Source organism: Eptesicus fuscus, chromosome 4, assembly GCF_027574615.1.
Source record: "Eptesicus fuscus isolate TK198812 chromosome 4, DD_ASM_mEF_20220401, whole genome shotgun sequence".
In the NCBI taxonomy this organism is placed as follows: domain Eukaryota; kingdom Metazoa; phylum Chordata; class Mammalia; order Chiroptera; family Vespertilionidae; genus Eptesicus; species Eptesicus fuscus.
In genome coordinates, this window is record NC_072476.1 from 98,434,492 (window position 1) to 98,449,415 (window position 14,924).

Here is a 14,924-nt window from a genome sequence, read left to right on the forward strand (position 1 = left end):
TTTTCACGGTGGAGCTGGGTGCCTGTCCGCTGGTGCACGAGGCCTTTCAGAAGCTTGTGAGAGGCGCAGCTGGGTGTCCGCGGCAGGCCCCCTTAGCGGCCGCGGATCTGGCCGTTGAGAGGCGCAGAGGGCGGGACTCTCAACAGCAAGGTAGCCCCCCTCAGTGGCAGCAGATCTGTGCCTCTCAATGGCCGGATAGGCCACCCCGAGTCCCGCCCCCCAGCCTCCTGCAGCCCAATTGTGGGTGTAGCGGAGTGATGGTAATTTACATGTTACTCTATTATTAGATAGGATTCTTGGAATTTCAAGAGCTCAGGATTCTGGAATGTCTATCTGTATCCAGTGATCTTTGATAATCTGTAATTCATTCTCCAAACCATCACACACTTGTGAATGTCTACCTGCTGTTGCAATGCATTCTGGGCATTTCATGTCAACACCTCAGCCCTTGCTTAGAGAGCAGTTGTGGTTGGGACAAGCAGTGACAGGCTTAGCTTTTTGGATTTTAATGGGTGAGAAGTATTAACACTTATTATACCTGAATCTCTGAGGGACATTTTAGCTACATGTTGGGAGTTGAAGTGAAACTACTCCTTGGTTTGGAACAGGTTGGTGCAATTTACTTAATGTAATTGGACCATTTAGAATGCTGTTCATAATACTCTTTTTTCAAATAATTTCATTTTTAATTTTATCTCAATTTGTAAAAAAATTATTATGCAGATATAACTCTGAAATTATAATGTAAACCAATAGAAAAATCGATTCTCAAAATGTATAACCATCATAAATGAGGAGACAAATTTTTAATTCTTTGTAGATGATATGATTATCTACCAAGTAAATCCAAGAAGCTAATCTGAATAAAATAAGGCCCAATAAGAGTTAAGTTAGTAGTCAATTGAAGGATAACTATAGGCATTTTTGCTATAATGCAATAAACGTGATCCCAAAAATCTTGTTTTGCAAATTTGCACATTTAGTAAAATAGAAATTATGAGAAAAGCAGGATTGAGGCACACACACAAAACTTAGGAAATTTCATAATCAGAATAGCAACCAAAAAATCATAGCAACAATAAAAAACATAGTAAAATATTAACCCATTTAATAACACTCTAAAAAAGTATGGAACTTTACTATCAAAAGGTAAAAGATACTTGTTAGAAGGTGGTATAAGAAACCATTGAAGCTGCTGAGTTATGGAAATAAGGATAAAATATTTAAAGTTCAGGTCGAACTGTGCAAAGAACATTCTCAAAACAAAGTGGTGACCAAATTGGCCCAAAAGGAAGAAGAGGTGAAGGGGATATGGCACAAAGGATTGTACCCTGCTGTGGCTTGCTGCTTTAGCTGGTACAGAACAAAGTGCTGGAAAAAAGATTACTCTAAACTTTAAGGAATTAAAAAAAAATTGGCAGATTTAGAAACGCATGCTATGTTCTTGGATGGGAAGATTTAATATCATACAAATGACAGTCCTTATCCAACGAATTTATACATTTTATATGATTTGATGCAGTGGGGTTTGATGCTGGATATGCTATTTGCCTCCAGATCTATGCTCCACTCTTAGACTTTAAGAACAAGTCAATAGGTTTCCATTGAAGTGAGGGGAGAGAGTGACCTTGGAGTGTTTTTCCCCATAGTACTCTTGTTATAGATAAGCTGCCAGGCAGCGCGGAGGAATAATCAGTGGGGCACTCAGAGGATTCAGAAGAGGAGCCTTTAATGCAGAATTGCAGATGCACTAGTGCGGTGACTCAGGGGAATCAACCTCCAAAGCCTGAGTGATGAATATGGAGGAAGCCTTCCTTTTATCCCTTTTAGTTTCTTTGTCCCCCAAATATGGATCAGGCTTCCGGACCTTTCCCAGGCTTTGCAGCCCCCCTGTGGGTTGGGATGGGGAAAGTGAGATTACACCCAAAGGCCTGGCCTGGCTGGTGCCAGCGCTGACAACCCTCTCTGGGAGTTGTGTATGGTTCATGATTTATGGCTTCTGTAAAATGGGAGTATTCCGGGAAACAGGTTCTGCAAGGCACGACAAGCATTACAGATAAGAATGGAGCTAATATCTTCTAGCAAGAGTGTGCATCAGAATACAGGTTACTGGCACAGATTCAGATAGCTAGCCCCCCAAAAGTCTTATATTCCCCTTCACTCTCTATGACATGATCTTGAGCTGTGGTTTTTTTTTTTAATCTGAGGTCTAGCTGCAATCAAGAGGGCCTTGTCTGCAAGACTCTCCCACTTTCTTTTGGCTATGGATGGTCTGGATGGTCCCAGTTTCATGGTTACTAGTCTTGGGTTACTGTTTACACTCTTGTATATAGTCCCAGTTCTGTGGCCTTTACAACTAATCACACAGTTGTTCACCAATGAAACATTTTAATGAATCCATGGGAACCATCAACAGTTGGCAAATATTCACCGTTAGCATGATGCCATTTCTGACTGTTCTTTCTCAACACACATAATCTTATTTGTATCCTAGGAAATTATTGCATCCATGGATTGCTTCAAATGCTACAATCACATTTGGCAAAAGGAGAAAGAAGAAACCATCATGACGTTTATTATGAAAAACCCCTTGCTTCCTGAATTTGAATCCCAGATTCTCTATTTCCAAAACCTAGAGCAGAAGATTAATGCTGAGCCTGAATATATCTGTGTGGGCGCCATTGCTCTGTACACAGGTTGGTCCATTTTCTTTCAGACAGCCATAAAAATTCAACAGTATCATTCTGTCTCTTTATGGAGATTAGTACTCCAGAGAGCTTTAGCTTATCTTAAAGACTGACTTTTCCTTTATAGGCCGTAAGCTTTAAAATCAATTTGTAGACTTGTTTTTAACTTCCTTCTGCATAATTATTTATTCTGGAATATTTTGAATACTTTGCTGCTAAACCTTGAAAATAAATGCTAATTCAGAGAAGGGGGAATCTGTTATAGTTGCAATAAAAGTTTATCCTTTCTTTAATAAACAACAGTAACAAACTTCAGGGTTACTTACCTCCAATGGTTTTGATATGTACTGTTTCTTTTTTAGCATTTTGAAATGTGTTTTCAATTGCTAGAAAACAAGCTTTATAAAATAAATGACTATATAATGACTAGGAAAAATAAATATTTTTCCAGTTTGATTTTTCATGTTAGAGGGTTATCACATGCAGTTGCATGTGGTCTTCTTATACTGGTTCAAATTTTCCAAACTGAACTGTGGACACTTGGGTTTTATAGCTGACTTGAAGTTCACCTTGACTGCCGAGACGAAGGCCTGGATGGTTGTCACCGGCCGTCACTGTAACAAAAAATACAGGAGTGAGATGGAAAACGTTTTTGCACTTGTTGAAGAGTTCAGTAAGAAATTGAATCGTCCAATTAAAGACCTAGATGATATTCGGATTGCTATGGTGGCACTGAAGGAAATCAGGGAGCAGCAGATTGTCATTGACTTTCAAATAGGACCCATCGAGGTAATTGATAATCATTTGTTCATTATAGAATTATCTCCACAGGTAGGGTGAGATTAGCTGAAATACTGACCAGATCTAGACTGGAGTTACTGGGTGTTAAACCTAAGAACAGCAATTTCAGTAAAGATGATGTGTAACTCCTACAGGGTGCCTTCTGGGGATCAGTATTAGACCCTTCAGGGCAGAGCCTGAGATGACGATTTCTGTACAAGTGATTTATTGATGAATATTCACTGGAGAAGGGGAGCGAGGGAAACAGGAAAGGATGAGGTCAGGTTGGGGGGAACTAAGTGAAGATAGGGTCTTAGCTGTAGACTGACTTCAGCCTGATCCCACGGGGAGCCATAGAGCATGGATTGTACCACACAGTTTTTTTCCACATTGAGACAAGGGGACTTCCCTTTGTACCCCCATATCTGTTGACCATCAACCATAATCTCCCCATGAGAAGGCTCCTATTCAGCTGAGGACAATTTTCTAGAAAGAGGGCAGCATGATCCTACAGTGAACACTCTCAGCAGTTGGGAATGCAAATACCCGCTGGTAAACAGGACCTGGATGGGGTACTAACAGTGTCCTTTCATGTATTAACTCATTAATCCTTCCTGCAACCCCCTCTTTACCCACAAGGAAACTGAGGGTCAAAGAAATTATACAATTTGATTAGTGTTGCACATTACTTTTGTTTTTATTATCATACTATCTTTTCTTGATGAAAATGTTTTATCAGCAATCTGCCACTATATTTGTTCTTTTAAATGAGACTAGTAGCATTAAAACAATTGCAGACATGAAAACATTATCTGTTCCTCACATGATAACTTGAATACCTGGACTTACACTCTGATGCTCAGGATTATATCTAGTCTCACATTATATGGACCTCTCTTTGAATTTTTAGAAGTGTCCAATTACCGCCGAAACCGGTTTGGCTCAGTGGATAGAGCGTCGGCCTGCGGACTGAAGGGTCCCAGGTTCGATTCCGGTCAAGGGCATGTACATTGGTTGCGGGCACATCCCCGGTAGGGGGTGTGCAGGAGGCAGCTGGTCGATGTTTCTCTCTCATCGATGTTTCTAGCTCTCTGTCCCTCTCCCTTCCTCTCTGTAAAAAAATCAATAAAATATATTAATAAATAATTAAATAAATAAATAAATAAATAGAAGTGTCCAATTACCGTGAATGTGGTACAGGTGACAGCACATTTGCACTTCTGCTGTGTTGGGAAATCACGTGATCTGCTCTGCTCTTCTTGGGAATGGAAACATCAAGGCAAAGAGTCCCTGCTTTGTGTAGGACCAGGGGCGTCCCTGGGGTGTGAAGAGGAGGCCCTGTAACAGAAAATCCTCTTTTCTCCACCTGAGAGTTAAGACAAAACTAAAGTCAAGTAGCCACGATAGAAGTACAATCTTTATTATGGCTAGAACTTATTTGGAAGACATGATCTAGTATACAACTCTCACACACGCCAGGGCTTATGAATACTAAATCCCAGAATTGGACTCACTCATCCATCAGAGGCAGCATTGGGCAGCTGTAGGCCTCTGTAACCTGCTCCATTTTATTGGTTGGGGTGCCGGTCAGAGGCATGCCGAAAAGGAGAAAGAGGGAAGGGGGAGAGAGGCACTGGGCTATGCTTGCCCAAAGCAACAGTCTTTTCTCAAATCAGTGGTGATATATCCATCCTACCTCTATGGGGAGGAGTCATGGTAGGAAGGGGCTAGGGATATTTTGGGAAATTATTTTTCTCATGAAAAATCTACCTTTGCTTCATTTTAATTTTTTGGCCAAGAGAGTCATCCGGATTTTGCATCCTGAGGGCAATGACCTGGCCCAGGCTCTGATTCAAGAACACCCTCTGCGTCTTACTAGCAAGTGAAATACAGCACAGATACCTTTAATTTGCACAATGATTTTAGTTTTCAAATTGCATTAAAAATGATATATTTTTTGATATTCACAGAAATCCCTGTGAAGCAGCCAGGGAATTTTCCCATTTTGCAAACCCAGGAAATGAAATTAAGGGGCTCAGTTACTCACTTAAGCTTTTACCGTTTGCAAATAGAGTAACTAGAACTCTTATGGGCGTGTCCCGATCATGCTGATCTTTTCGGTTCTAAAGGCTCTAAGGAGTGACTGTGTGTAGACTTATGCATCTGATTGGTAGGAATTAAATTTTCCTTCTTCTGTGTAGGAATCCTATGCCCTACTTAACAAATACGGGCTTCTGATAGCAAAGGAGGAGATGGACAAAGTGGATGCTCTGCGTTACGCCTGGGAGAAGCTTCTGGCACGTGCCAGTGAAGTTCAGAAGGAACTAGTCTCCCTGCAGCCTGGTTTCAGGAAAGAGCTTATTAGTACCGTGGAGGTCTTCCTCCAAGACTGTCAGCAGTTCTATTTGGACTACGATTTGGTATGACGCTAGCCTTCTCTTTGTGTATTTTTGGGGAAGAGTGAATAGAGCATGCAGGTGTGTGTGTGTGTGTGTGTGTGTGTGTGTGTGTGTGTGTGTGTGTGTGTGTGTGTGTTACATGCTGTTGAGTCAGCTCCGAGTCCTGATGACCTCATGAATGAGTGATGTCTGTAATGTTGTGTCCTCTACAGCTCTGCTCAGCTCCTGTGGCTTCTTTCATGTTGTCAATCACCTCCTATTTGGTCTTGCTCTTTTCCCTCTGCCTCCTCATTTACCCAGCTTGATTGTCTTAACCAAAGAACCCTGCCTTCTGACAATGTGCCCGAAGTAGGACAGCTTCAGTCTTGTCATTTTTGCCGCGAGTGATGTTTCAGGCTTAATTTTCTCTAGGACCCACTTGTTCATCTTTCTTACAATCCAGAGTGTCCATAGAGCTCTCAACACCACTTTTCAGTGAATCCATTTTTTCCTATCAGCCTTCTTCACTGTCCCACTTTTGCATGCACACATAGTAATTGGGAATGCGAGTGCAGGGATGTAAAAAGTAGTTGTTTAAAGATTGTGTCAAATTTAATGAAATTCCCTGGGAATGGGAATTTTATTTTCATGAGAGCACAGGCCTTTATTTCCCATTCATTATTCTTTTCTCTTGTAGTTCATCCAGAATTATTTTAATAGGAAATGGGGAATTTAAAAGTGCTATTTATTGGACACAGACAGCGGGGAGGGGGGGGCGGTGAGGGCATGAGTGGGGGTGGGGTGGGGGACAATGGGGAGATAAGGACACATATGTATTACCTTCATCAATAAAGAAAGAAAAAAATACCATAAAAAGTGCTATTTATAATTATGTCATTGGACTGTGACTGAAGTTGTTTGATAGCTTTCTAAACTTGAATAGGCACAAACAGTTTACGTATAGTTAAAATGGTACCCCTCCCCACAGCATTCATTAGTTCCACAAGTGCTGTAGAGCACCCAGAATGTGCCAGGCACTGCCCTTGGTGCTGAAGACACAAAATGGACAAGGCAGATGGAGTCCATATTTTCTCATACATATATGAGTTTTAGTGTAGAACTTTCTGCTGGGAATATGATGCGTAATGAGACCCATTTCTAGCCGATTACAGTACAATATGCTATGGAAGGGAAATATATAGAGCATAGGGTAGCATTTGTTCCTATTAACTACTAGCACACCAAACGACAAAGTTAATAAAGTTAGGGAATTGGACTCTTGCACTAGCTTCATGGGTGAAGAAGCACAGAAATCCACATATTTAAGGTGTTCTAATGTGAGAAGACCTGATTGGAATGTTAAAGTTATAGGTTACTTTATGCATAGATGTTAGAATGGTTAAATCTGTGAGTTTTTTTGCACTAGTGCTTTAGTTCAAAATCAGACATTAGCCCGGCCAGTGTGGTTCAGTGGTTGAACATCAACCTATGAACCAGGAGGTCACGGTTCGATTTCTGGTCAGGACACATGCCTGAGTTGTGAGCTTAAACCCCATAGGGGGTATGCAGGAGGCAGCTGGTCAATGATTCTCTCTCATCATTGATGTTTCTATCCCCCTCTCCCTTTCCCTTCCTCTCTGAAATCAATAAAAAATATTAAAAAATTAAAACAATAACAACAACAACAGTGAAAAACCCAGATATTATATGTGCTTTTTATAGAGCAGTTATTAATCTGTGCCTTGACACCTAAGAAATGAATAGTATAGATTTTTATTTTCAGAATTTCTTGACACATGGAAGTTGCATCAGTAACTTGGAGTTAGACTTGAAAATATTTCCAAATGAGTTACTTTCCTGAGTCCTTTTTAAATAAAAATTGGTTCCAGTCATGTAGATGACATGCATGAACACTAACTTTGATGTTCAAATACTTTGAGCTCATGAAATTTATATGCAAACACTTCATTCTATTTTATATTTATTTTAACTTTGTTTCAGAACGGCCCAATGGCTGGCGGCTTGAAACCCCAGGAAGCCAGTGATAGGCTTATCATGTTTCAGGTAACCTTTTTAGTTTCTACGACCTTCTAAACAAACAGAACCTTCATGTGTTTTAAACACTCCCCTCTCCCTCTCTATTGACATAGAAAAGCTTATTGTGGAAAATGGTATGGACTTACATTTAAAAATATGATTTGGTATGGTTACAGGTAGAGTTGGTTTCTATGTAATTAATTACATTCATTTGGTATTTCTCTGTATATGTGCTCAGAGATTATGTATTGAGATTTGCCAGTCTTTTTTTTTTTTTTTAAATTTACATGCTTGTTCATGTGGAAATTATTTTGATACATTCTCACTTGTGTTTTTATTAGAATCAATTTGATAATATCTATCGGAAATACATCACCTATACTGGGGGAGAGGAGCTTTTTGGTCTGCCAGTTACTCAGTATCCTCAGCTTCTCGAAATAAAGAAGCAACTAAATCTTCTCCAGAAAATATACACTCTGTACAACAGCGTTATAGAAGCTGTAAATAGCTACCACGATATTCTGTGGTCAGAAGTAAATATTGAAAAAATCAACAATGAACTCTTAGAGTTCCAGAACAGGTGAGGAGTTCAGTGTTTAACATGCTCAGAACTATTGAACCTCAAATGCTTTCTTATTTGATTGGCTGTCAAGTTCTCTTCTCCCTCCAGATGTTTTGAAAGCACATCACGCTGCATTGCAGTTGTCTGCTAGACATCACCCTTGTCAAATGCCATTTATTAATTGTCCCGTGTGTGTATACCCTTTAAACCTGGATGAATATTGTCAAAGGCTTTTCTGCAGCTTGGAGCTGATCTCTATTTATATTATACTTATCAAACATTCAGGGTTTAGTAAGATGATTTCCTGGGATAAAGGCAAGAGCCCATGTTTTTTCTATGTCCTGTTAAGTATTGAACCCAAAGAAAATGGACGGTCATTGGTTGTAATTTTTTGGTTGACAGTCTGATACTCTCGGCTGTGTTTTGTACTTGGTAGGGTTTCAAGAAATGTGTGTAGAATTGAATTGAATCAGGAGGTACCCCTATTTAAAATAATGCCTTTTATCTAGTTAGTTAGTTTTTTTTTTTCTTCCTTACTGGGAGGAGTAATTTTTATCATATAAATGTGATTAATCGATATCCTCTGATTTCTGAGATTTAAAAACGTGATAGATATTTGAAGTGACTAGTTTTGATGCTGGTAGACAGTCCTGGACTGGAGACTTCTGGGCTCAGAGGCGAATGAATTTTCCTGTTGCCTTCCCTTTGCAGATGTCGGAAGCTGCCCAGGGCAGCAAAGGAATGGCAGGCTTTTCTGGATCTGAAGAAGACCATTGATGATTTCAGCGAGTGCTGCCCCCTGCTGGAGCACATGGCCAGCAAGGCCATGATGGACAGGCACTGGGCAAGGATAACTGCTCTCACTGGGCATAGTCTGGATGTGGGGAATGAAACTTTTAAGTTAAGGAACATCATGGAGGCACCTCTTCTGAAATACAAAGAGGAAATAGAGGTACAGCAGATAGCATGCCATGGTGGGAGATTGGAAGCTCTCACGGGATTTATTTGATAGTAGTCTTGCATTGTGGAATGTTACATCCAGATACCATGCCAAGACAATTAAGACTGTTTTCCTGGCATCCACATAATTCCATCAGCAAATGTTGCTGTGATAAGTTCTGTGCTTAGTGGTAGGGACGTGAGGATGCATCCCTACATTCATAGGTAATTAATTAATTAGTTTAATGAAATGTTTATACAAATAAGGATACAGTTACAAACTGTGGTAAATACCATTGAAGGAGAAGTATGATGTTCTGTGGAGTTCCTACAATGAAGGGGCTGACCTGTCTGGGAGGTGAGGGAAGGGTGATGAAGGTAGAGGAGGGTGGGGTGGATGCATGTGACTGGTTTGATAAAGGGAGTGTGCTTGTCTGGTTGGGGTGGGAGACTTGGAAAGTGCAAAGAGGGTTGGAAAGTACAAAAAAGGCAATGCCAGGCAGAGAGAAAAGCATGTGTGAAGGATCTGAGATGTGTTTGGGGGACCATTAGAAGGCCAGAATGGCTGGGCTAGGGGTATGGGGGAGAGAGGAGATAGCTGAGAAAGGGCAGGTGCAGTGGACTAGAACATGTTATGGATTTTAGGCTTTGGAGTAGTGAGAAGCCATCTGGAAGATGTATTTCGAGCAGAGTATGCCATGGTTAGATTTTCATTTTGTCAAGTTCACTCTGCTAGCTGTGTGGATAAAGGATGGGAGGACAGCAAGGGAGATGATGGGCAAACCAATTGGGAGCTTCTAAGAATATCTGAGGTATGATTCAATGGTGTTGGATGAGTGGGCAGATAGTTAAATTGGAGAAGGGAGAAAAGATGAAGAGATCTGTAGGTGGTAAAATTGGGTAGAATTTGGTGATGGAGGGAACATGGTAGGAGATACAAGGTGGAGGAACTAAGGATGAACCCTCGATTTGCTGAGAGATCTAGATGGATTATGGGGCTTATCACTGAGACAGGGAATCAAGTTGAGTGACAGGTACAAAGACTATGAACTTGATTTTGGGCTTGAGTTTGGTATTTCACAAATTGTGTTTGGGGCTCCCTTATATAGTGAAGCAGAGAAACCCAGTAGGCAAATTGGACGTAGGTCTCACTTGGATATACAAAAGCTTGCTGACTGCATGGGCACAGAGAGCTCCGCTAGAGTGGAACATGAGACCAGAAGAGAGCAAAGGCAGGGCTGGACTTCTGGTCCCGCAGAGGAGAAGGCTGCAGAGGAGACTGGGAAAGTGATCAGAGCTGGGAAGAAATCAGAATCCTGCTAATGCCCTCCTCTTGTATCACACTGATTTGAATTAATCATAGAAACATTAAAATTTGAGTCTTTGATGAAAGTTTCAACATTTAAAAGGTTACTGCATATTGTTGATCCCAATTTAAAATGTTTGATATAACTGACATATAGCTTTGTGTAAGTTTAAGGTGTATTGATTTGATAGACATGTATATTGCAATGATATTGCAGCGTTAGAACACCTCTTTCATCATGTAGTTACTACTAGTCACTTAGCAAGTTTAATGTTTATAATACAGTATTGTTCACTATAATCACTATGCTGTGCACAACCTCTGCAGAACTTACTCATTTACTAGATTTGGGAATATGAGTATTTATAGATACACGTGAAACAAAAGGTGAAGATAGGCCCTCTGTGGAACCTAGACTATTTAGGAAGGATGTGTGACATTCATGTGATAAAGTGAGGGCTTGCAACTTTCTAGGACATCTGCATCGGTGCCGTGAAAGAGAAGGACATTGAGCAAAAGCTGAAGCAAGTGGTTAACGAATGGGACAGCAAAACATTCACGTTTGGCAGCTTTAAAACTCGCGGAGAACTCCTCCTGCGAGGAGACAGCACCTCGGAAATCATCGCCAGCATGGAGGACAGCTTGATGTTGCTGGGCTCCCTACTGAGCAACAGGTAGGGACACCTCCATCTTTCTTTCCTGAGGTCTGAGAACCATAAGACCAAGCATTTCAAGGGAAACTAAGGCTTAAAAATGCAACAATACCCCTCATACAATTTACTCAGTATTAACAACACTGGCTTTAATTTTAGCTTTTGGCATAGCATGTATGATACTGTTTTTATTTCATTGTCCTCCATTTGTGGATCGTGTCTGAGACCATCCATTGGACTAATGGTCCAGGAGAATAGAATATCAATAGATACAATCAGCAACATGCCATCGGCCCCTTGGATCTGTGAACATTTCAACCTTGTTGCTGACAAGCCTCACTGCAGAGCCGGCAGCTCAGCAGGCTCTACAGTGCAGGGTGGGGAGAGGATTATTCTGAATTTCAAACTAATCATTCTACCCAGAAAACCTTTGTGCCAACAAGTTTATGGACTAGAAGTGCACATACTTTAATGATCAGGATACTGAGTGAATTTATTTCACAAAGAAAAGTAAAACAGTGCAGACTAATGCCAGTCTAACACTTCTATCCGGCAGTAACAGCAAGGCTGACACGCTTTGGCCTCGCAAGCCCTAGATTCCTAGACTGGCATTTCCTTGGGTTATGTCAGTACTTCCCTTTACTCTTTCTGAAATAACGTTTGTCCACTAGGATCTTCTCAAATATATGGTAATTGTGTAGAATGTGGATACCAACGAGATGTGATTATTGTTATTCTATCTTTAAAAGGCCACTCTTTTCTCTGTGTATATGTGTATCAGTAATGTTAATGTAGGGAGTAATAACTACTTAAAATGCTTATTCTTCCCACTTACTGGGTACATCTAAGTGTTTGAAATGAATGATATAGAATATAAAATTGGGTCTTAGAGATGTAGACCTTTGGTAACATAGAGTCTGAACTACTTAGGATTTGGTGAGATTTAACAAATTTGGTTAATACTCATACCCAGCCAGAATGAGGGATAGATGGAAGATGACACAACCTAGGGTGGTAGAAAAGGCACACATATAAATTAAGTAAAAATTAGGGAGGGAGAAACTTTGCTTACCAATGGCATCAAATGTGGGTTTGTGTGAGGACAACAAGGAAAAGACATAGAAGCTCAGTAGCGAGAATATTACTCCTGGCGGTAGCAACAATGACCAGAATTACGCTGTGGCCGCTGGGTGGAGTCAAATCTCATGCCTGACCTGCTCTTTAGGGGACATGTCTCCCACCTGTCTGTGCTCTGGATCAAATGGGAAAAAGTTAGTCTAACAATGTCCAATAAATGGTGGTGAATTAGTCACTTGGCAGCATCATTTTAAAAGCCAGCAACATAAAGTTGTAAAGAAGTCAGTAACAATTAGGATTTTTAAAAACCTTTTTAATTTTTGAAAGCAGCAACAATAAACTTAAAGCATAAAACACCGAACCCTAAATGCTGAATATATTTCCCATTTCAGGTACAATATGCCATTCAAAGCCCAGATTCAGAAATGGGTGCAGTTCCTTTCCAACTCGACAGACATCATCGAGAACTGGATGCTGGTGCAGAACCTGTGGATTTACTTAGAGGCCGTCTTTGTGGGAGGAGATATTGCCAAGCAGCTTCCCAAGGTTTTAGAATTTTCTTTATGATTTCATCAGGTGTTTAACTTAGAGAACTAATAATTAAAAAAAAAAAACCCTGTAATTTAATTTATGTTCCTGCCCCCTCCCCATTTTTTTTTGTGTGGTTGCTACTGAACTGTTTTTCAAAGAGAGAGAAATTAAGGAAAAGAAGGGGAATGAAAATCAGAGTAAGAACACTACAAAGCTGAGAGGTTTTAGAGGAAATGGACGGTTAAAACAAACAAAGAATGAGTGCCTACATAATTGACATACTTCTTGAGATAATTTGAAGGTAGAATTTGGAACAGGGTAGAATTATGGAGTAGTTATCTTGACAATGGTAGGATAATTTGTCCTATTACTGACAGTTTAAAATAACTCCCACTATACAATATACCAAATTATATCTGAACTGTAAAACTGAGGGGTGGAAATTTGTAGGAAAAAAGCTCCCAAACAAAAAGGCCCTCTTCTCAAGTGTGGAGTGTTTTTCTCATCAAATGGTAATCATCTCACTAGGTAGATATGGAGTGTATTTTGAGGTACTTAAAAAAGCACACAGTTTTACCAAATCTCAAGGATTCTTATTCAATTACCTTAAGTTGTTTGCAAGATCATAACATTTTAACAATATATTTGAATTTTAGAGGCACGATTATGTTGAGTGGTCTCTTTACTTAGGTGTTCTAGCTATGTCTTTGGTTCAGTTTTAGTTTAATTATAGAGGACATATCTGTTAGCTGATTTATTTTTTTGGATACCAGTGAATGTAACCCTACACTAAAATTTTAAATATTTATTTATTTTTGCTTTCATATTTGGTCATGCTTTTTTTTTTGATGGGTGGAGACCAATCTCAAATTGTACTTAATGGAAATTTGCACATACAACATTGGAGGAGCTATGTGGGGTTTCTTGCTCTCATATTTGATGGTACATGCTCATTGAAAAAATACAGAAAGTTTTAATGATGAAAATAAAAATTATTCCAACTCTCAAAAAAAAAAAATCTACCCATTTTGCATTTTTTCCTGAAAATTTTTTACAATATTAGCATTGTAATAAAATTAATATTGTATGTTATTTTAAAATGATTATTTTATTTTCTAAATACACAAGCAATTCAATGATCAGTGCAGGAAGCCTAAAATTCACTTTAGAGATAACTGGTGGAAACAGTGAGAATGTCCTTTCCTTTCAGATTGTCTCAGATTGTATTATTACTTTTGTATTGGTTCCCTGTTTTTAGTTACCATAATGGGGTACCAGGGATGAGCTAAAGCTTCTTATTTAAGAAAGGGGGTGGTAGGTGCAAAAGGCCTGAGGAGAATTCCTGTGTGACATTTTGGTGATGGATAACTGGGGTATCCAGACTGGTCAGAAATCTGGCTTTGGCGGGAGGTATGTGAGATGCTCTGTCCTTGAGATTACAGACATGTCCAATGTGCTTTGTCACCTCATTCTCATAGGAAGCCAAGCGCTTTTCCAATATAGATAAGTCTTGGGTAAAGATCATGAATCGGGCGCATGAAATGCCAAACGTGGTTCAGTGTTGTGTCGGAGATGAAACCATGGGGCAGCTATTACCACATTTGCTGGACCAGTTGGAAATATGCCAGAAATCCCTTACTGGGTAAGTTCTCTGCTCCCTTAGCATCCTAGATGTGGCAGGGTCCAGAGAGATTAGAAAGAATTAGCCAAGTCTGTTTTCTTTTGCTGAGACCTAAGTCATATCTGACGTGGCACAGATAAAACTGATCGTCTGGAGCCTTATAGTCTCTCCGAGTATTTGCTAGATTTGTCCTGATGCTGGGATTACAGGATTTAAGGCAACTTCCATTACTGGGACCAGATCTTGCAAACATTCACATACAGTCCTTGCTTTTAAAAATTAATACACCTATTTTTCTGATATCCTCCTTGTATAAATATCTGAAGAACCAAAACATTTCATTAGAGTCAACC

The 14,924-nt window shown here is 39.9% G+C and overlaps 1 protein-coding gene across 1 annotated transcript in view; it reads left to right on the forward strand.

Moving 5' to 3' along the window:
• Positions 1-14,924, forward strand: part of DNAH5 (dynein axonemal heavy chain 5) — a 196,369-nt gene that overhangs the window by 70,886 nt on the left and 110,559 nt on the right. Inside the window, exons 23-31 of the mRNA XM_054714356.1 lie at positions 2,495-2,696; positions 3,241-3,476; positions 5,669-5,887; positions 7,847-7,909; positions 8,224-8,462; positions 9,156-9,396; positions 11,164-11,363; positions 12,812-12,965; positions 14,429-14,592. Coding sequence (XP_054570331.1) covers positions 2,495-2,696; positions 3,241-3,476; positions 5,669-5,887; positions 7,847-7,909; positions 8,224-8,462; positions 9,156-9,396; positions 11,164-11,363; positions 12,812-12,965; positions 14,429-14,592 — 1,718 coding nt within the window. The remainder of the gene's footprint in view (positions 1-2,494; positions 2,697-3,240; positions 3,477-5,668; positions 5,888-7,846; positions 7,910-8,223; positions 8,463-9,155; positions 9,397-11,163; positions 11,364-12,811; positions 12,966-14,428; positions 14,593-14,924) is intronic.